We start from the raw sequence: 21954 nt of genomic DNA on the forward strand, positions 1-21954 counted from the left end.
TTACCTCAAATACCTCATCTACTGTCCCAGCAAAACAATCAGATCCTGCACAGCCAACTCAGGACTTTAAACCTAGCAGCATGGTGGATAATGTAGTCATACAAAACACACCTCTCATTAAAGCTGTGATGGATGTCATTTTGGAAGCCAGACGGCCTAGTACTAGAAAATCTTATGCTGGAAAATGGATGAGATTCTGTGCTTGGAACCAGGCACAAGGGACTGATACAGCTGTGCCAAATATTCCTCAGATTTTGCAATACTTAACTGAGATGCTAAGACAAAGGCCTATCTTTTTCATCAGTTAAAATTCATGCCTCTGCCATTTCGGCTCATTACAATACAGAGCCACCACTCTTTTCTCATCCCTTATTAAAGCAATACCTCAGAGGAGCCAAAAATTTAAGGCCTCCAAGGAGATCACCAATGCCTGCATGGGACCTCAACTATGTCTTGGAAAAACTCACCCTGCCTCATTTTGAGCCAGCTGCTACTGCTGATATAAAGTTTTTATCTTGGAAAACAGCTCTGCTCCTAGCAATAACTTCTGCAAGGCGAGTTTCAGAGCTACAGGCCCTCATGGCTGTGGAACCCTTTATCATTTTATATCCAGATAAGGTCTCTCTGAGGACAAACCCAACATTTATGCCTAAGGTGGTGTCCAGTGTGGCACTTAACCAAACTATTCATCTTCCAAACTTTTATCCAAATCCACAGAACAAGGGGGAGAGAATTCTTCATTCTTTGGACATACACAGACAGCTTAGATTCTACTTGGACAGAACCAAAGTTTTCAGAAAGAGAGAGCAATTACTAGTGGCATATGCTGCAGGATCACAAGGAAAGGCTATTTCAAAGCAGACTATTTCAAAGTGGATAGGCCACTGCATTTGTTTCTGCTACTTACATCATGGCAAGCCAGTGCCCAAGGGTATTAGGCCACATTCAACCAGAGCTGCAGCCACTTCAGCAGCCTTTCTCAGGGGAGTACCAACCAGGGACATTTCAGAGGCTGCTACTTGGAGTTCAGTGCACACCTTTACAAAGCACTATCATCTGCCACTCTACTCTAAATCCAGGGCGGGCTTTGCCACTGCAGTTCTGCAGGGCCTCATGGCCGCTCCTAATGCTGTTTAGCTCCAGCCTTCCAACCATAGCTTTGGGATACTACCCAAATGTAATGACTGCAACAGTGAAACACGAAGAACATAGTACAGTTGTGTACACTTACCATAAATGTAGATCTTCGAGTGTATTCACTGTTGCAGTCCAGGTTACCCACCCGCCATCCCCCTTTCTTCTGATGGAACCTATCTTTCCTTCTCTGATTTATACAACCTATGTGGTGTATTTGCTTGTAGATGAAGGTAAAGTTTATATCGGTGCATGTATTTATGTGTGTGTATATATATATATATATATATATATATATATATATATATATATATATATATATATATATATATATAAATAAATTTTGGCTACCCTTTTAGGGGGCACCTTACATCTGGGACAAGAAAAACTAAAGAAAATGGCGTCAGCCAAATCTTTTATACCCCTGATGACCTGGCGTCAGGGAAGGGGCAACAGCAGCCGATGCAGGACCCAGGACTTTGGAATTCAGGCCAACTGAGGGCAACCTCCCTGCAGGATTACCCAAATGTAATGACTGCAACAGTGAATACACTCGAACATCTACATTTATGGTAAGTGTACACAACTGTACTATATAGCAGGTATTGCCCGTAACAAATACATATTTGTCTTATTCAGGTAGGGACCTTCATTTACATTTTGTATAATTAATGCTTTAGTTAAGGTAAAGGATTCATTAAATAAAGCTTGTAAAAAATGATTTATTCCATTCCACTATGATTTAATTTTATTACATTCATAAAAAATATGAATCCAGTCTGCTTTGACTATTCACACCTGCAGCAAACACCATTTATAGTAGTACTGATCTTTTTATCTGGTGTTAAAATTGCTCTGTGTAAGTATTTCCAGTTAAATATTTTCCAGTACTGTGTGTTAGAGGTGTAATTAACTGATAGTAAGGTGTTAGTTTTAATTTCTTCTGTTAACTGCAATGACTGGTGGTAGTGCTGCGGTAGCGTTGTCGCCTCACAGTTAGACATTGTCCATTCGATTCTCAGTTAGAGTGTCTTCTGTGTGGCGACATGCGTGAACGGGCGTTACTTCATTGAAGGTTGTGCGTTAGGCCCGGCAAGCCAGCACGTAAAAATCTACTGCCAATCATTAGCGGACCGGAGTTCCGCTGTGGCGACCCCTAGCCGGGAAAAGCCGAAAGACACAAACAAACAAACTGCAAGGACTGACCTTTTGTTAAGAACTGCCAGTATGATGGTTTGAGAATGGTTTTATATGTTATTAACTCTTTATATAGATTTGAAATGTAATTTTTCTTTTCACAACTATTATATATAAATTCATACAGAAAACGTATTAGATTTGGAATATCATTAAATGAGGAATTATTAATTAATCTGCATAAATCATGAGTGTACATTAGAATGCTTTGTAAGGTTAACCAGCCCTGAGTTGGAATATTGTAAGCAGTTTTTGTCATATGTGTATCTAAAACATTTAAATTATTTACACATTGAAACCAGCATAAGAACCCTATATATTTTGTGAGGAAAGTTCTTAGTGATGGTAAATGGGGTTAAAAGGTCAAATCAAAGTTTTAGATCTATGTTTCCACTGATAAGTTTCCTAAAGAAATTGATGTAATGATTAATCAGTGTTGTTTTAGAAGGTTTAGTTATATTATATTGTATACTTATGCATAGTATGTACCAGGGTTTGTTTGATTTGTCTACCATTAAAATTTTTTAACAGATTAAATTCATTTGTTAATATATCTGTTGTTAATTCTTTCCAGTTGGCAAAATAATTTGGGTTTATCCAGTCTATTGTAGTTTTAAGCACAGATGCTTTTATATATGTTTCTATTTTTGGGAAGTTCAATCCTCCTTGTTTCCAGGGTCTAATGTGATGAGTTAGAGCTACTCTATTCTTTTTGGGATACCATAAAAACTTTATTAAACATGAGTGTATTTCTTTAAAAATGCATCTTTCAGGAATGAACTGTATTGCTAATGCTACATATAGTATTTTTGGCAATAAGATGATTTTTATTAATTGCAATCTGTCTTGAAAAGTTAATATAATTTTGTTCCACTTTTCTATATATTTTTTATTGTTTCAATAATGCTTTTATAATTTATTAATATTGTTTCATTTATATTTTTGAATAACACTATTCCTAAATAATTTAGCGTAAATTCTTGTTTTCCTGTGATGGATTTATCTGTAACTTGTAGTTCTTTTTTCTTATTTAAAAATATACATTTTGATTTTGATCTATTAAAGTGTAGACCTGAAATTTTATAAAATTTCTCTATTACTTCTTCCAGCTCTCCTAATGACTCAATGAAGTTTGATAGGGTTAATAAAATGTCATCAGCCAAAAGCATTATTTTAGATATGTACTGATCATAGACTTCTATTCCTTTTATTCTTGGATTATTGCATATTATTTCTGCAAGTATTTCTATAGCCAAAGCAAATAAAATAGGAGAAAGGGAGCATCATTGTTTACTACCTTTTGTTATATGGATAGATTCTGAGGTGAAAGGACCTAATTTAAAGTAGGCTAAGTTATTAATATATATATTTTAGTAATAAGATGAAGGGAGGAGGAAATTCAAATAATGCTAAAGTTTTAAATAGATATTCTGAGTTGAGGGAATCAAAGGCATTTTCTATGGCTAATCCGATTACAAGTGTTTCTCTTGTCTTCTTTATTCACATAATCTATAAGAGTAAGTATCCTTTTAATATTATCATGTGTGTGCCTCTTATATAAAAATCCAGTTTGATCATTATTAATTGTCTTTGAAAGTGGGATTTTCATTCTGTTAGCTAGTATTGACATGAATATTTTGTAATCATTAGTCAGTAATGATATAGGTCCGTATGAGGTGCAAAGGTCTGATGGTTTATTATCTTTTAGAATTGGTGTTATGAGAGAATATTTCCATGAAGGTGGTATTTTTGCTTCTGACTGGACTTCTAGCAAAGTTTTATGAAAAAGGGAGATTGCTGTTGAAGGGAAGAGTTTGTAAATGTCCATAATTATACCATCTATCCCTGGAGCTTTGTTAGATTTACTTTCTTTTATCTTGTCAACAATTTCTTTATAGGATATAGGTTTTTGTAGGTCTAGTTTTAAGTTTTCTTGAATTTTTTTTTATATTGATAAGGTTTGTATCTAAGTTTATTTGGTTGATATCTAAATCTTCTTTTTTGAAATGTTCTATATAGTGGAACCGAAATGCTTCAAGGATGTCTCCTATATCTGATAGTTTTTTCCCATTCTTTTCATGATATATACTACTGCTATTATTTTCTTTAGATTTTATTTTAATTCTTGTAGATAAGTTATGTAGATATCTGGGGGAGGTGACTAATGAGTTTATTTTTAATTTTTCCAAGACTAGACAAGTTTTGTGTGTTAGAATTTCATTATGTTTTTTATTTAATTCCTCTATTTCTTTTTTGACTTCTGGACAATTGTGATTTTTTTTTTAGATTTTGCTGTCAAGAGTCTGGTTTGCAAGTGTAATGATTCAGATTCCTACTCCCTAACTTTGTTTTTGTACCAGCTAAGGATCTTAGCTAATAAATATGCTTTTAACGAGTGCCAAACAATGACTCTACTGATTTCTGTTGTATTATTAATTTCAAGAAATAATTGTAGTTCTGACAACAACCAGGGTCTGAATTCTTTAATTTTCGTGATATATGATGGAATACTAGTTGAGAGAATTAAAGGTTTAAACTCTGTTTGGAGCTTCATTATCAGAGAGTCATGATCTGAGAAGGGGCATGGAGGGTGGCCTAATGGTTAAGGTGTTTGCCTTAAAAACACAAGGTGCAGGGTTTGAGTCTCACAAGGGATAATTAGCTAGGCTTAAAAATGGCTCTCACAAGGGCAGTTAGCCTAGTACTAATCTATGAACCTATGAACTCTTGAAAAGTTGAGGATTTTTGTTTGTAAATCTTGAACTACAAATAATTTGTCTATTCTGGTTTGTGTTCCAAATCTATGGTCTTTATGCGGAAATAATAAGGATTTATCATCTTTTAGTTTAAAAGTGTCTATTAAATGAAGTGAATCAATCCATCTTTTTAAGGATTTTGAAATAGTGCTATGCGAAAAGACTTCTTGGTGTTTCAGTAGCTTCTAAGGTACAGTTAAAGTCTCCTTCATGTATAAGATTTCCTTTATAATTGTGGGAAATAAAATGTAGGTGTTTTTAACCGTTCCTGCTCCAATTCCTTGGAGCCAATATAGATTAGCTAAGGTCCATATTCTGTTATTAAATTATAACAAACGCTAGTAGACCTTATTTGTCTTCATATTTATAAACAAACAACTTTTGGAGTGATTATATTTTTCTTGCAGAGAATTGATACTTCTTTTGTCTTTGTTCTATAAGAGGATTTACCTAAGACTGTATAGTCCTTAGGGTTCCAAATAAAGCTATCGTTGGTCTTAAAATGATATTCCTGGAGAAATACTACTTGTGCCTTATTTAGATTTAAATATTATAGTAAGTTTGATCTTTTATTTTAATTATTTAAGCCGTTAGTATTTAATGATAAGAATGTTAAATCCATTTCAAGTTATTGTTGGAGGAAACATTTTGCTTCTTTTTTTATTTTGATTGTAGTAGTTATACCATATTCTCTGATAATATTGAATGCTATTTTATGAGTGTAAACTTGGGAGTGTAATTTAATGTTTTTTCTTCTTTAAATACAAGTAGGATAAAATTCTGGTCAGGATTTAAAAATGTACTTCTATAAAACATTAATTCTAAAGTATCAAATACAAGTAAATATGAATTTCCCATTAAACATGGAATGAAAGTCATTCCTAATCCAATAGATAAAGATAGATCTATTGGATTATCACTCATACCTTTAGCCAACAGTATCAACTGAGCTCCATATGTTAAATTATTATATGGAGAATTTTCTTAAAAGAGATATGAAATTCCATATTATTCTGTTATTATTCTATAGTATTTTATATATCAGGATGGAATGTTAGTAGTGTAAACAATTATTATGTTGACTTAGAAAATATCCAATATTTAGTTACCCTTAAGAGATCTCAAACATGTCAGTTATGTCATTTCGGATAAATTAAATGCAACAGAGGAACATACACTAAATAAGCCAACAACAGATAGATTATTACTAAAATAATTTGACTAAAAGGACTCTGTAGGAGGTAATGAGTGATTACCAATGAAATATGAATTTACTGTACGTGTACTGTCTTCCTTTACTTTCCCACTCTTCAGCTCACCAACTTCAACTTACACTTATGAAAAGACATGGCTTATCAGTGGTATCCTGACTCTGAGTAGAGGCGCCCTACATTCTAGTGTGCAGTGCTTTTACATATTTATAGATTTACAAACAGAGTCTAAGAATGAATTATGGTCACCCTGAATAGGGCACCTCCTGCTTCCAGAATGGGTAATCACATCAGGTCTAGAATGAATGTGTAGGTACCCATATGGTAATCAAGACTTACCTTAGGTAATTATTAATCAAATCGTGTTTAGAGCATCTTAGTGAGTTCTCGAGGCAGTTAGCATACTCTTAAGCCTCTCCTCCCTTGTCCAAAAACAGAGATTTCCCTTCCCTTTCTTTCCCTTGTTTTAAATCAGTACTAATAAAATAAATTCAGCAAACATAGGTAAACAGAAATAGCATTCAGTAGTCTGTCTTGTACATGACTCGCACTCCATTAAACAAGTCAGTGACTAACATCACTTTAGTAAACATTATAAAGACAAATTAGAAATAATTTCCTAGCTCTTTAAATTTTCTGATAACGCAAAAAGTTAACAATAAGCTATTTTAACTAAAAGTGTAAATCATTTCAATTTTTCCTTGCATGTAAACATTTCTACTTGTATTGTAGTGTCAATAGCTGTCTTTGAAATCTGTACAATACTTCACTTCTTCAAATCATTCCTTTTTCAATTCAGGTTCTGTTTTGTCAAAACGACAACAATATTTCAAGGGCACAATTAATATTTAGGCTGATGTTTCAAATAAATAACTTGTCAGTTGCCAATTGAGTTAGTTTAGAATGTATGGTTAGTGCAAATATAGCATGTTGCAAAAGTAATATGTATTTTGTCGTGTGCTCTAGAGACTGTCATATGCAAGTGACATATATAATGTAGCATATATAGAGCAGATGGCTTATGGATTCAAGTTGTTAAAGTAAGTTATGTTTATTAATCAGGCAGTTTCATTTAAGTTCACAAGTAATTTGGGGACATTTCAGTTGAGTTTCCAGGAATGTGTAGTCCAATGTGAGTAATTTATAAAGTATTTACAAGTTGTTCTATTAAATTATCTAATTTACCCTCCTTAGATTGTAATTCAATTTAATAGCTAAACAACATTACTTTACTTTTTTGTTATTTATCTGCGAGGCTAAATGCACTTCTCAGTTTCACAAAGTCCATAGAAACTGCCACAGTTGTTTTCTGTTGCCATGACAACGCAGATATATTGGTTCCTAACCAATGAGTGTTAAAAAAGAAAAAAAAAACTGAAATAGTTCATGAGGCTGATAGAATGTAAAGAAAGCTTCACTTCTCACAAGCAACAGTACACGTTTCCCTCCTTTTATATATTTATTTATTTATTGACATTTGTTAACCTGGTTGGTCCAACTGGGCCAGGAGCCCATTTTCAGCTGAGACCCTAGGAGAAAAGCTCCAATTACATACAGATTAAGTATGCATAACAATTTAGTGTACAATTAAAATTGTTAAAATTATAGGAAATAATTCAACTGACATTATATATATATATATATATATATATATATATCTACACATACAAAACATTTCAGAGTTAATCGCTAACATGCCCTGTAACCCATTAAGCATAACAGTGTCCACCATTAATTTAATAACTATTGTAATAACATCTAATTGAGTCCACCTTTCCTCATAAACATGTGTCACAATTCATTAAACAAAGCAGAGTCTAAGATCTGTCTAATAATCATTATAAAGACAAATAATAATTTCCTAGCTCTTCAAACTTTCTGATATCACAAAATGTTGACAGTAAGCTATTTTAACTGTAAGACTAAAACATTTCAGTACTTCCTTGTGAGTATACATTTTACTTATACTGTAGTGTCAAAAATTGTCTTTGAAATCTATGCATTAATTCACTTCTTTCAAGTCATACATTTTACAGTTCAGATTATATTTTGTCAAAGTGTCAATAGCATTTCAAGGGCACATTTAATATTTAAACTGATATTTTAAATTAATAGCTATCAGTTGCCAAGTGAATTTGTACAGAGTGTGAGGTAACCGCAAAGTTAACATGTTGCAACAAGTAATATGTATCTTTTCATGTGCTCTAGAGACTGTCAGTTTCAAGTAACATATAACATGTAACTTTTACAGTGCAAACAGCTTGTGGAATCAGCATGTTAAATAATACTTTTTAATCAAGCAGCTACATTTAAGTGCACATGTAGTTTGGGAAGATTTCAGTTGTGTTTCCAGGAATATGTAATCCTATGAGGATAAATCATAAAATCATAAAGTATTTACAATAGTCCTATTATGTATTTATTTTGCCTTGCTTAGGTTGTTTTTCATTTTAATAACTAAACATTACTTTTTCTTATTATTTATTATCTATGAGGCTAAATGCACTTCACAGGTTCACAGTCTCCTTAGAAACTGCAGCAATTGATTACTGTTGCTATGGCAACGCAAATGGAATGTGAAGAAAGCTTCACTTCTGTTAACCAACAGTTCATTTTCCCTCCTTGATATATATATATATATATATATATATATATATATATATATATATATATATATATTTGTTAATACTAAAAGGAAATAATTCAAAGGACATATGTACATGAATGGAACATTTCAGAGTTAATCACGAACATGTCCCCAATCCCAATAAGCATAACAGTGACTATCATTAATCTAATAAATATTGTAATAATTAATTAGGTTCACTGTTCCAATTAGCCTACCTTAAAACTTGATTATTTTAGACTATTATTTATCTATGTATAGATAGTGAGTTATTAAATATATACATACTATATTAGTATAGTAAATAGGAGAGAATTTAGAAAGGGAGACAAGATGCAGTTAAAATAAATAATGAGAAAAGAGAGGAGAGAGAAAGAAAAGAGAAAATTAAGAGAAAATACACATATACTATGTATGTTGATTTACAGTATAAATATTTTATGTGCTATATAACCCTCCTTCTGTGAAAGAAAAGTACCCTGTTTTACATACCTGAGGTAATGTGAAAACTTTTCGTGTCATCTATTTTCAAAAAATATAGAAGAGATTCCAGTAGTTAGTTACCCTTGTTTTAAAATGCAAGCAGTAAAATTGGTCTTTTAAAGTAATGTTAAAACAATTCGTGTTATAGTAGATGCATTGAGAGATTTGGCTGTAACAGTATCAGTCTTTTGCTTTTTGACGTCTGTCCAGACATTTGTTTCTTTTGTTCTCTTGAGAGAAGGTGACATCCAATCTATATCCTCTGGTAAAGTAATCACATTATTAGTTTTAATAAATGAAGAGGCTTCCTCTAAGTCAGTAAAAGTTCTCATCTCTTTGGCATACGGTATTCTTATCTTAACTGGATATGCAAGTTGTGCTTTGATGTTATTTTGTTTCAGAAACTTTATCATTGGCCACATTTTCTTCGGTACTTTTCCATTAAACCCCTACATGCGTTTTCGGTGCCAGATCGGCATGTCTTGCCTTATTCCTCAGCAAGCTGTGCAGATCCTTCAGAACCATGGACTAGATTTGCTCAGCTGTGCATCAGCAGTGTGGTGCAGCCCCCGATTTCTGGAGAGAAAGTGTTACATGGGGGCATGAGGCCAATGGGTTCCTGAGGTGTAAACTTGTGTCATGCTGGCAGAGGATTGCTTGGCCATAAAAAAAATATTGTTGCTGTAACTGTTTCTCTGACCAATTTTCTATACAACTATTGAATTTCAACCTCTTTTCATCTCGTTCCACCTCAATGAATGTCCCCAGCTCATTTAGAACAGTTATGCCCTCTTGATATCTATATTTCATGATACCTGTTTTTGTCTTTCTCCTTTGCCATGGCCAGATATTCCTGAAAATTACCTGTAGGACAGTGACTGTTTTCACACTATTCAGTCCTAGGTACAGACATTATGTTCATCCTACTTTCCTATAATTCCCCTTAACACACATTAGCTATTCCTGATGTGAAGCATATCATTTAGTTTCACACTTTCTGAGTACCCCAGCTTTTAATGTTTTTCATTAGTATTCATTGGTAATCATCATAAATAATAATTTAGGTTATCCAACAACAGAATGATGCAAAATGTTAGCGTGGCTCCATCTTCATAGCCTTGAAAAAAATTGTCATTCAAGAAAATAAAAACATATCAAATAACTCTCATTATTCATTTTTAGTTATTTACTTTTCCCATTTACTGGTACTGCTTTATCAGCCTCTGTGGATATCATGGTTTTGTAAATGAATGACAGTTGTACATTTGTGGTCATAGCTAAAGCACTCTGTGTGTTGTGATTTAACTGATGCAAGCTGGTTGTTAACATTTGTGAGAAGCAGCTTCCTACTGTTGCAAATGTTAAAGAATCATCTGTACTTTTTTTGTATAGGGAAGGTAGACAGCTAAGAATGCTACCATTAACAGAGTTATAGCTCGGGCGAAAATATTCCTTTTTGGGGCCGTGTAGAGGGACACCAAAACAGAACATATTTTGTTGGGCAGTGAGCAGCCTAACTCAACTAGTTTAGTTAAAGGTCCATGACAGACCAAGCGTGATGCTGATACAATTCCCTGGGGAAAGCAAGATGCGTGATAGGGGTTTAACGGAAAAGTACCCTTTTTTCCTTTTTTCCATTATTCTAGATGAATAGTCGTTATCAAATCTTATCAGGCTCTGTTTATATTTTAGAGGTGCCTTCCTCCAAGCAGATCTTAAAATAAGTTCCATGTCCTAGTATGAAAGAAATTTGATAATTATTGACCTAGGAGGAGAGTTTGAGCTAGTGGCAGGTTTCCCAAGAGCTGTTTGCGCCCTTTCAATGCCAAAGGAAAGTTCTTTTAAATTTAAAAAGTCAGGGATCCAGCTTGATAAAAAGGAAATAATATCCTCACCTTCTATGTTTTCAGGTAATCCAAAAATCCTGATGTTATTTCTCCTCTCCCTGTTTTCCAAGTCATCTCCTTTATTAACCAACCAAGTGTTTTGTTTAAGAAGCAGTTCTTTCTGTGTTTCCTCTTCCTTAAGTCTGCTTTCTAAGTCATTTAGAGAAACCTCTATTCCTGTTGTCCTTGTCTGGTGTTGTAGCATTTCCTTGAGGGTGTCAGCCTGTTTTTGACTGCTTGTTTTAAGATTTTCTAGGTTCTCTTTAAAATCATCAATCTTCAAAAACAACTCCTGCAGGGTAGATGCCATCTGTTGTAGTTCCTTCTTTAAGGCAGCATCCTGGTGAGAATTCCTTGCGTTGCTCATTTTAACAAGTGAATATATCTCCAAGCTTTTTGACAGGAAATTATTTGTAATACTTCACCAACATTTCTAATTATGTAAATTAGTCCATTATCTATAAGATTGTATACTTTGAAGAAAAAAAAAGAATATTTTTTTCCTGTCTTATTTAACTAATTATAAGGAGCTCTAAAATACTGCTGCTTTCAGTTAGCCATTTAGGCTCCACCCCCCCCCCATTATGCAAGTTCTTAATGTCAGCATAGGTACTATGCCAGACACACACACACACACACACACACACACACACACACACACACGCACACGCACACAGACACACACACACACGCGCACATTAACTGAACATAGTATTTTGACTGTACACTCTTCTTTTGTTTCAGGTCATTTCTGTTTTTTGGCTGCAAAGCATTACAACCCCCCCTTTACACACATGGACACAAACAAGTATTCAGTTTTTAGGCAGACGTGTATACATACAGACACACCCACACACACCTCAGTTCAGACACTATCTTGACTGATTACCTCTCAGATGGCTAATTGTGATCAAAGTAAAAAAAAAAAAAAAGCTTACAGTGCAAGGCATTGCAGCCCCCACCCCATGCCTCCCAGCTGTTCCTTATTTTGAAGAAAATTATTTTGCCAATAAATGAAAAGTCTGAAGTTGTCCTCATTTGCTCTTTATCCGACTCAGCCACATTTCTCCAACATCGGATTTGAGCTGCAAGCTCCTCCCCTACCCATAATGCCCCTCTCTCCTTCTTGCCCTCAGATCTCATTTGCTGCACTCATTGGTAACATTGTGGTCCACTGATCCAAGCTTCTTTTTGGGTAAGTGTGTTTAAAATCTAAAATCCTATTCTTTTTTCTCTATTTAAAACTCCCTTTCTATCTTTACCTTCCCCTACCTTTCGCGTTTAGGCGTCGGTTTATAAAAAAGAAAAAAGAAGAAAACTCTCTTCTTACTCTCGCTCTCTCTGTAGCTCTAAGTGTGTGTGTGCATGTGTGTTTCTGTTTGGGTTTTTCTCTGTCACTGATTATGTCAGAGACACCCAAACTGGAGTTTCTTAAGTGCACAGAGTGTGGCCATAAACTTTCACTGGTGGATGGCCACATTCTGTGTGTTGTTTGCTTAGAGGTTGCTCATCTTGATTCCTCCTGTTAAATCCCCCACGCATTGATCGACAGGAAGAATAAGCTTATTCTCAAGTGCCTTCTCCCTCCAGCTACTAAGAAGACCCAGGCCACCCCTTCTGCTTCTACCTCGGTCTCTGCCCCGGCCTCTGAGACTAAACCTCCTGCTAAGAGGACAGGGGATGGAGAGAAGTGTAAGCACTGTGGCAGATTGAGGAAGCGGTCCCCCGACTGGTCTTCTTCAGTTGAGCCACCAACTAAGTCCCAATTGGCTCCTAGCACTGGTTCTCCCTGACTCCATTCTCCTTGTTTCTCCCTGGAGCCGGAGGTGCCTCAGAGCCATTCCCTGGTATTGGCATCACCTCATCGCCTCTCTAGGCTGGTGTCGGAGGCCTCCTCCTCCTCCAGATCCACCATTAGCCTTTCTGAAGCTGAGGTGGGCAGGATGATGCGGAGGTTCATCTGCACTTAGATACAAATGGGAGTCTTGCCTTACCCCTCTCCTCTGGAGCAGGGGGGCATGCAGTCTGCCTTCATTCTGATCATGCCTTCTCTGATCCACTCCCTGGTTTTTGAGTCCTTAGGTCCGAGGACCCTTGGCACCAAGGGGTCGGTACCCATGGTACCTGGTACTTCAACAACAACCATTGCCTTGAGTGGGTCAGCTCTGATGAGCTCAGAGCCGGATCCGAGAGGGTGGTTTCGGCTCCATGTTTTTTGGAGCTGAGCCTTCTGATCGAAATCTCGGCACCTGGAGGTTTGGCTCCAGCTCCCCCATTGATCCAGAGGATTATGGACCCGATTGTAGTCCTGGCTCAAGGGGTTTGTTCTCCTGCCTTTGATGTGGTGAAAAGGGTTCTCGCAATCCCATCGAGATCCTTGACAATCTTGTCCTTGGAATCTGTCTTGTCTCCCTTGGTTTCTGGTCTGGATTCCACCATCCTACCACCTCAGGCACAGCCTGCTGCTTCTCTGACCCAGGGAGCTCCCACATGGGAACAGCAGGATGTTTTTGAGCCTCCCCTGAGGAGTTTCCTCAAAAATGCACATGTAAAAGGAGGCACTTAAACTCCCCACTGGAGTCTCACATGGAGGACACTGACTTGGAGGAAGGGGAGGGTTCCCTCCAATTACTCCTAGAGGCTGTCTTATTTGGAGACATCATGGAGACGCTGGGGCAGCATAGGGGGTGATCTGTCCAGAAACTCAACCCTAATGAGTGGGTGTTCCTGGAGGCATTTAGTACAGGACCCTCTACTTCCTGGGTGTCCCCTCCCACAGATCCCCTGGTGGATCTTGTGACATCTTAGGCATGGAATGAGCCCGACATGGTGGAGTCAATCTCCAAATGCCCTGATGAGGTCCTCAGCACCCCTTCTGGAAAACCACACTGGACAAAGGGACCCTCTGTTGATGCCATCGTGGTGGCGGTGGCCATCAAGAAGGAGCTCACACAGGAGAGCTCCACGGTCCATCCTCTGGAATGAGAGTTTAGGACCTTGAACCATTTTGGGAAGTGGGCCTATGCTTCAGCAACATTCTCTGTATGTGCGCTGTACTACATGGCACATGTTATCAGCGTTCAGCGGGACCTAGTGAAGGAGGTTGCAGAGTCTACCCCAGGGTCCATGTTGGCAAAGGATACAAAGGTTTTCTCCTCTTGAATGGCCACCCTCAACTCCATTGCCAATACTCTCTGCGGCTTCTCTCTCATGCTATTGAGGGCTCCACCAGAGCTGTAGGAGTAGGCCTTGCCATCAGGCATCATGTCTGGCTCCGATTTTGTACCTTCTCTCAGCCCTTCAAGGCATTTACAAATGCCCCATATGATGGTTCCACCCTCTTTGGAAAGATGGTATGCAACACTTTGGTCCAGAGTGAGAAGGATGGGAAGACTCTGCCATCGGAATCCACTTCTCAACCTCTCTATGATCCTTCTCCAGGAATCATCATGGGGCAAAGAAGATGTGGTTCTGGAAGTCTCAGGGATATTTCCAAGATTGATTATAATCGTTGTAATTATAGTGATTATTTAAATGTGTGTAAAGAGGCTCAAAGTTTTTAAACTATTCATTCTGAAGAAGTTTGCTAAAGGAAGCAAACGAAAAGCACTTATTAAATCTTTTTGCATCAGTCAGTTGTTTTCATGCTTTTGACTGCCTCCAGTGCCTACTTTCTTGGTTTGATATTTCCAGGATGCTTGGGACTTGTCTTCCCCCAAAGGCAGAGGGAGATTCAACAGATGCTGCCCTCATGGCAGAGGAAGCTCAAGGAACCAAGGGTCTTGGGATTCATTCTCTGACAGGTGCAGCAGCCTTGAATGGTTGCCTGGGTGTTCGTCTCTGGTAGCACTCAGGAGTTGACTCTTGCTACACCGAACAGCCTGGGAGTCTATTGCAGATGATCAGTATGTATTCCGAATTATATCCAGAGTATATTCAGTCTCCTTCCTTGAAAGGCCAATTCTGCCCAAACACCTCCCACATGTTCCACCTATGCAAAGGGAGGCAGCAGCACAGGAAATTTCCAAGCTGCTAGAAAAATAAGTCATCCATCCTGTCCCCCACACCAGTCTGGATTAGGCATCTATTCCAGGTTCTTTTTAGTGCCAAAGAAAATGGGAAACTGAGGCCAATTCTGGATCTCTCTATCCCGAATCTATCAGTTGCCAAGATGAAATTCTGCATGGTCACACTCCAATCTATTCTGCCCTTCCTGCAGGAGAACTACTGGATGTGCTCAGTAGACCTTGAAGTCGAGTACTATGACTTCAAAATGGACAGACACTCTTGGAGGTTTCTCCGTTTCCGGCTGGGGACCAATCATTACCAATTCAGAGTGCTACCCTTTGGTCTCACCACAGCCCCCAGGATGTTCACCAAGGTGATGGAAGTGGTAGGAGCTCACCTGCAGCTGCAGGGTTTCTAGGTCTTCCACCTGTCTGGATGATTGACTCCTTTCTGTCCCCTACAGGTGTCGACTCTGCCAAGCCAAGGATTTCCTTATCCAAAAATCATTAAGAAAGCAAAACAGCTGGGGAGCTTAGTCATCCTCTTTGCCCCCATCTGGCCTCGCCAAGTGTGGTTCCCTTTTCTGTGGTCTCATGTAGTGTGTCCTCCCTGGACATTGGATCTGGTTTCACATCCCTCAGGGATTCCACATCCAGATCTGGCCAATCTGAAGCTCACTGCTTGGGTGTTCCAGTTCCTATGATAGATAGGACTTCTGGGCTATTTTCTCTGGTTAAGAAGATTTTGGTAGCAGCTCATAGATCTTCCATGAGGAAGGTTTATTCGAGTAAGTGGAATCATTTCTCAATTTGGGCAACTCAACAGGATTTGGATCCCTTCACTGCTCTGGTTCCTGTTATCTTAGAGTTTCTGCCAGGCATTTTTCAACAGGGTGCCAGCTTCTGTAGCATTAAAGTTTAGCTGGCGGCTATTTCTAATTTCCACATAGGGGATAATTCAACTTTGCTAGCCTTTTCTAAGCTTTGTAAAGCTTTTCTGAAAGGTACCTTTCTTCTTAGGCCACCAATAAAAAACTCTATGCCTCCTTGGGACCTTACTTTGGTCCTTCAAGCCATGGTTTCTTTCCCCCTTTGAACCTGCTGCTTCAGTGGATCTGCAGTTCCTGTCTTGGAAGACAGCCTTCCTGACTGTTATTACTTCAGCTAAAAGAGTGTCTGGGCTTCAGGCCCTGTTGATTATGTCTCAACACATGATCTTCCATAAAGACAGGGTATCTTTGTGCACTAATCCTTCCTTTCTTTCTAATGTGGCCTCAGAATCAAACATCAACCCAGGTTATCAACATCCCTGTCTTCTTTTTGAATTTTCCGAATAAGGGAGAGTATAAATTGCACCTGCTGGATGTTCATAGACAGTTACATTTTTACTTACACAGAACAAAGGCCTTCTGCATGTCTGATCAGCTTTTCATTTCCTATTCTACGCCCTTTTTAGGGAAATCTGTATCAAAAGTCACCATTGCTCATTGGATTTCTCAGTGTATACTTTTGGCACATTCAACCAAAGGATTGTCTCCGCCAGGTCAAGTGAAGGTGCATTCTGCTATGTCTATGGCTACGTCAGTTGTCTTTTGGTTCAGAGTTTCCTTGGATTACATTTGCTCAGTGGCTGGGCATCCTCACATGCTTTCATCTCCCATTACATGTTGGATCTTCTCTCCAGAAGTAGGACATCTTTTGGCTCTGCCATGTTATGGAATATCCTTCCATGATGACTTTCCGGGTGTTTGGTAGCTGGAGACTCTATCCTACAGGTTGCAGAGCAAATGAAGACAACTTCAGATAAAGAAGCTGTGTACTCACCATAACATTCCATCTGAGTTGTTGTTCTTCATTTGTCTTAAACCATCCCTCCCTCCCTTTCCTCCTGCCTTATATGGGCTGTGTGGTGGTTTGCCTGAAAAAGACATGGCCCTTTCATTGGCATAAATGGTCATTCATTATGATAATATCTGGGTTATTGTCCTAAAGGTTAAGGCATTGTGTCAGGTTGGGTTGCTATGGCGGGCAGCAAACTTGATCTGAGGAGAAAAGACAGGGGCATTATGGGTAGGGGAGGAGTTTGGAGCTCTGATCTGATGCTGGAGAAATACGGCCGAGTCGGATCTGTCCCAAATCCGTGTTCCACTGATTGAAGACAAATGAAGAACAACAACTCAGATGGAACGTTATGGTGAGTACATAACTTTTTTTATATTCAATCAAAAAATCCAGGTAAGAAGTTAAGATATACACACAATCTCTCTCTCTGTCTTTCACACCCACACCCACACACTTGTAATTACATTATTTTTTTTTCTTGCTCGATTAATTTGGCTTAGGGAAGTGACAAGAGAAATTGTTGTAACTGCTGTTGCAGTTACTTTTGATACTTGACTTTCCTTTTCTGTTTTATTTACTTTCTCATTTATGCTCTCTGAACAGTCATGTGCCTTGTTTAGAGAGCATAAAGAGATGGTGAATGTTTGCTTTTTTTGTCATGCTTCATGATGCTTTGTTAATGCTGCTGTGAAGTGATAGACTTTCTTTTTTTTTTTACTGGGTGTTTACCTGTACATTAATACAGTTTTGGAGAATGTTCATTATCCAAGAGTGTATTAAATGTACATTTTGCCCACTAGCTGAAATTAAATTTCATGTTTAGGTATATGATCTCTAGTAGCAATATATCATTGGAGCCATGAGTCTGAAGTGCTCACTAGAATTGCTTCTATTATAATCTGACATTAGGTAGATGGATAGAGAGGTAGATAGATAGATAGATAGATAGATAGATAGATAGATAGATAGATAGATAGATAGATAGATAGATAATGTTACTTTGACTGGATTTAGTTTGTCAAGTAAGTTGTCAAAATTTAAGCTGCAGAAATGTTTGTGTTTATTGATCATAAAACACATCTTCAGACAAGTTTTACAATTAGAAAATATGTTGACTATTCTTCACAGCAGCAGTGGAAACATTTTAATGACATGCATGCTGTATATGACATTTTTCTAAAAGTGCACGTGAGTAATATGTGCCTCTGTATATTTTAGACTGTAATCTTAGACGGATGAGTTATTACTGCCAATGTACATTTGGCTTTGATGAAATCCTAATAACTATGAATGGATGCTTTGTATCTGGTATTGTTGTTCTCGAGTCAAATGGCATCTGTTTTATATTCAAAGCAGAACACCTCACAGTGAGTTGTCTTTGTTTCATTTAGATGGCAGACCAATTTCAACAGATACCATTGTCATTGGAAGGACAAATCTTATGATCCCCCAAACCCAGCCCCAGCACTCTGGGGTGTATGTCTGCCGTGCCAATAAACCAAGGATGCGTCAGTTTGTTACAGCTGCAGCTGAACTAAAGGTTTTGGGTAAGAATGAAAACATCATTCAAGTATGTACTTAAAGAATTTTCTAATTGCTGGATGTATTCTGTAAGCAAAGAAGCACTCCTAAAGGAATACCTAAACACTTATCTAAAGTAATAAAACCAACAGTTGGTAAGTCATTGCATCTGCATTGATATTATATGAAAATGGAAAGTTGTTTTCTGAAATAACTTGGGGTTTCACTTGTAAGTGTTTCAGTACAAAAAGTGTTCAACAAGAAAATTTGCCAAGTGCATCTTCTAAAAAAGTTAGTTGTAATACATCACTACTCCATATTGCTGTGTGGGGCAGTGTTTGCCTGTTAGACTAACCTGCTAATGTTCTAGTTCGTTATCATGTACTGAAAAATGGGAAAAGAACAGAAGTTGATACCGGAAAGAGCAGAAGTCAGTACTTGCTACCTTCATACCTCACTTCTTAGATGGATTTGTTTCAGTTTACATCATTTAATAAACAGGCTGTGGGAGACGGACATAGTTAAGGTGCCAGTCTTAACATCATAATGCTAATGATTACCTCTTTTATTGCTGTTCAGTGGTGCACAATTGAAGGATGTTTCACAGAAAGGTGAGACAGTGCCGTCTTTTGGATCTCCATTTTTCCCCAACATAGTGAGATCTTGATGATGGTGTACATAAGTAGCAGGTGGTGTAAGGGAAAACAGCTACACACGTGAGAGGGAGGCTGCATGAACAGGAAAAATACAAAAATAAAAATGCTTGTGTGTGTGATTTCTTAATATCAAGCATGACTCTTGCTCAAGTATTTTTGAGGATTTCTAGTAATTGTTTTGAGTGGTGAACACAAACCTTCTGGACTTTCATTAGAAAGCTAGATGAGTAGAGTAGGTCATACCAACTTGTCACATTTTGAGAACATCATGTGCTGAATTCCAGTTTAGTGATGTTTTGTATGGGAAAGTCAACATCTACATTGAGAAAATGAAGGTGTGTCTGCGTGTGTTCAAGGAGGCAATGACCTCTGAGTATATACAAGTAGGTATTGTCAGTGGTGTCCCCCTGCATGAGGTTGTAGTGGAGTTGCCCCTCAATAAGAACTATTTCACTTAGTGTAACAAGGAAAGATATATAGTAAAACAAATTTGACTATGAAGACAAGTAAACCACAATGAATAAAAATATAAGATTTATAATCATGTTCATCTTAGTTTTTAATTCCTATATTTTAGTTGTATAGATTATGGAATTGACAATTGCAACAGAAGAAATGAAAGAGCAGCAAGTCATTTAGAGCTCTAAGAATGACTCTGATGTCACTTGTAATGTGGTCTGCCTTTGGCTAGACACTGCAATGTTTCCTTTTCGGTTTTGTTGTTTTTTATGGTATTTCAGACTGTCATTTTGCTGAATATATTTGACTCAGTGAATCAAAATGATTAAAATTAAAAGCTAGATTTTCTATCATTCCAGCGTGTGATTTAATATGTGGAATATTTCTGTGTCTGGAGTACTAGATACGATTTTAGTGTAAATCACTGGTACTTTGTGTAGCTGATTGAACACTGACCACATCTGGCAAATAATGATAGCCTATTATTTTTCTTTTTTAAGTCCAGTCTATAGCTTTAAACTTTGCATTTATTTGTTCATGGCATTTCAAAAATTCTTTATGAATATCAATTGCATTAAACATCAACTGTGCCGTCTTTTAACAGAGAAACAGATTTTGCTAACCCCATATGCCTGTTTTCAACTCAAATGCACCAGATAATGACAGTGATGCAGAAACATTCTTACCTTAATCACACTAAAGCTACCTTGGAGATGCTGAATTGTGCAGTATGACCTAAAGGTAATTAGCAGGTAAATAGCTGGTATATCACAGGCTAAGCTGCTACTAATTAGAAAAAAAAAAAACATGAAGAAGTGTTACACTCACAGGAGAAACCTGCCTGGTGGACAACTGCCATTAACAGGCTTTACAATAAGAGGAAGAAATTGCTGTCTAAGAGTAAGAGGGGGCAAGCCCTCCTAAACTGGAAACACTCCCTCATCAGCTTAAGCAAGCAAATAAGACTTCTTGTAAAGTCCTCCAAGGCAAACTACAAGTCCAAATTAGCTTCCTCAACAAAGGACAACTACAAGGTATTCTATAGTTACAGCTGTAACCTAAAAGGAAAGGCCCAGATCTGTGCCAAACTGGTAGTTCCTGATACCACATATACTGAGCCTGCGGACATAGCTAACCTGTTGGCTGACAGGTTCTGTGAAAACTTTACTCCCCTGTCACTGCCACACATACCCCATGACATCCTTACCACCTGTCACCTACTCTGTATCTCTAAAGAGCGGGTCTTAAATGTCCTCTCTAAGGCCCAAAACCAGCATTTATGGGACCGGATAACATCCCAGGCTGTGTCCTACATGTGCTCGAACATAAATTAGCAACACCATCAGGTGCTCTTTTCAATCATAGTCTAAGCACCAGTTTCGTAACAGCTGAATGGAAAACAGCCACCATTATTCCTTTCCACAAAGGTGGTGCTTCCTCTGTTCCAAGGAACTATATGCCTATTAACCTGACTAGCCTTATCTGGAAGGCCATGGAGTGAAGTTTCATGGACCCTATCGAGAAAGATGTAGGTAATCCCCAAACACTTGACCTACTCAGTATGGATTTGTCAAAGGGAGATCATGCCTGTTAAACCTGGTGGACTTCTTTGAGACAGTCAGCAAGGCCCTGGACAAGGGGAAATCTGTGCATATAGCCTACCTGGACTTAGCCAAGGCATTTGACACTATCCCCCACTAAGGCATCATTGATAAACTCACCCAACTAGGAATCAACCCTTATATCATTAGATGAGTCATTAACTGGCTCACTGACAGAGCTCATATAGTTAAAATAGGGGAATCCACCTCCAACAGCAGACCTGTAACCAGTGGTGTTCCACATGGATCAGGCCTGACACTGCTACTGTTTGAAATCTATTTCTCCAAAGTACAAGCAAAAACTAAAGGTCTGTTGCTGACAAGGTTTGCTGATGACTACAAATTGGGAGCAGTCAGAGAATCTCCAAATGATGTCAACATCCTACAAGAGGGTCTTATACAAACAAATGATTGGTGCCAAAGTCGTGGCCTTAAATTCAATGCAAAAAATGTGTTGTCATTCCTTTTGGTAAAAGCAATGTTCCTGTTAACTACAACATCAATCACAACACCTTAAGTACGCACTCAGTGGTGAGAGACCTGGGCACAGAGGTTGACAGCAACTTACCCTTGAC

The 21954-nt window shown here is 37.8% G+C and overlaps 1 protein-coding gene across 2 annotated transcripts in view; it reads left to right on the top strand.

Moving 5' to 3' along the window:
• Window positions 1-21954, top strand: part of LOC122806652 (immunoglobulin superfamily DCC subclass member 4-like) — a 2205210-nt gene that overhangs the window by 1699610 nt on the left and 483646 nt on the right. For both annotated transcript variants that reach the window (XM_044077249.1, XM_044077250.1), the window contains exon 6: window positions 18534-18689. In XM_044077249.1, the coding sequence (XP_043933184.1) occupies window positions 18534-18689 (156 nt within the window). The remainder of the gene's footprint in view (window positions 1-18533; window positions 18690-21954) is intronic.

Source organism: Protopterus annectens, chromosome 7.part0, assembly GCF_019279795.1.
Source record: "Protopterus annectens isolate FY-2018-M chromosome 7.part0, PAN1.0, whole genome shotgun sequence".
In the NCBI taxonomy this organism is placed as follows: domain Eukaryota; kingdom Metazoa; phylum Chordata; order Ceratodontiformes; family Protopteridae; genus Protopterus; species Protopterus annectens.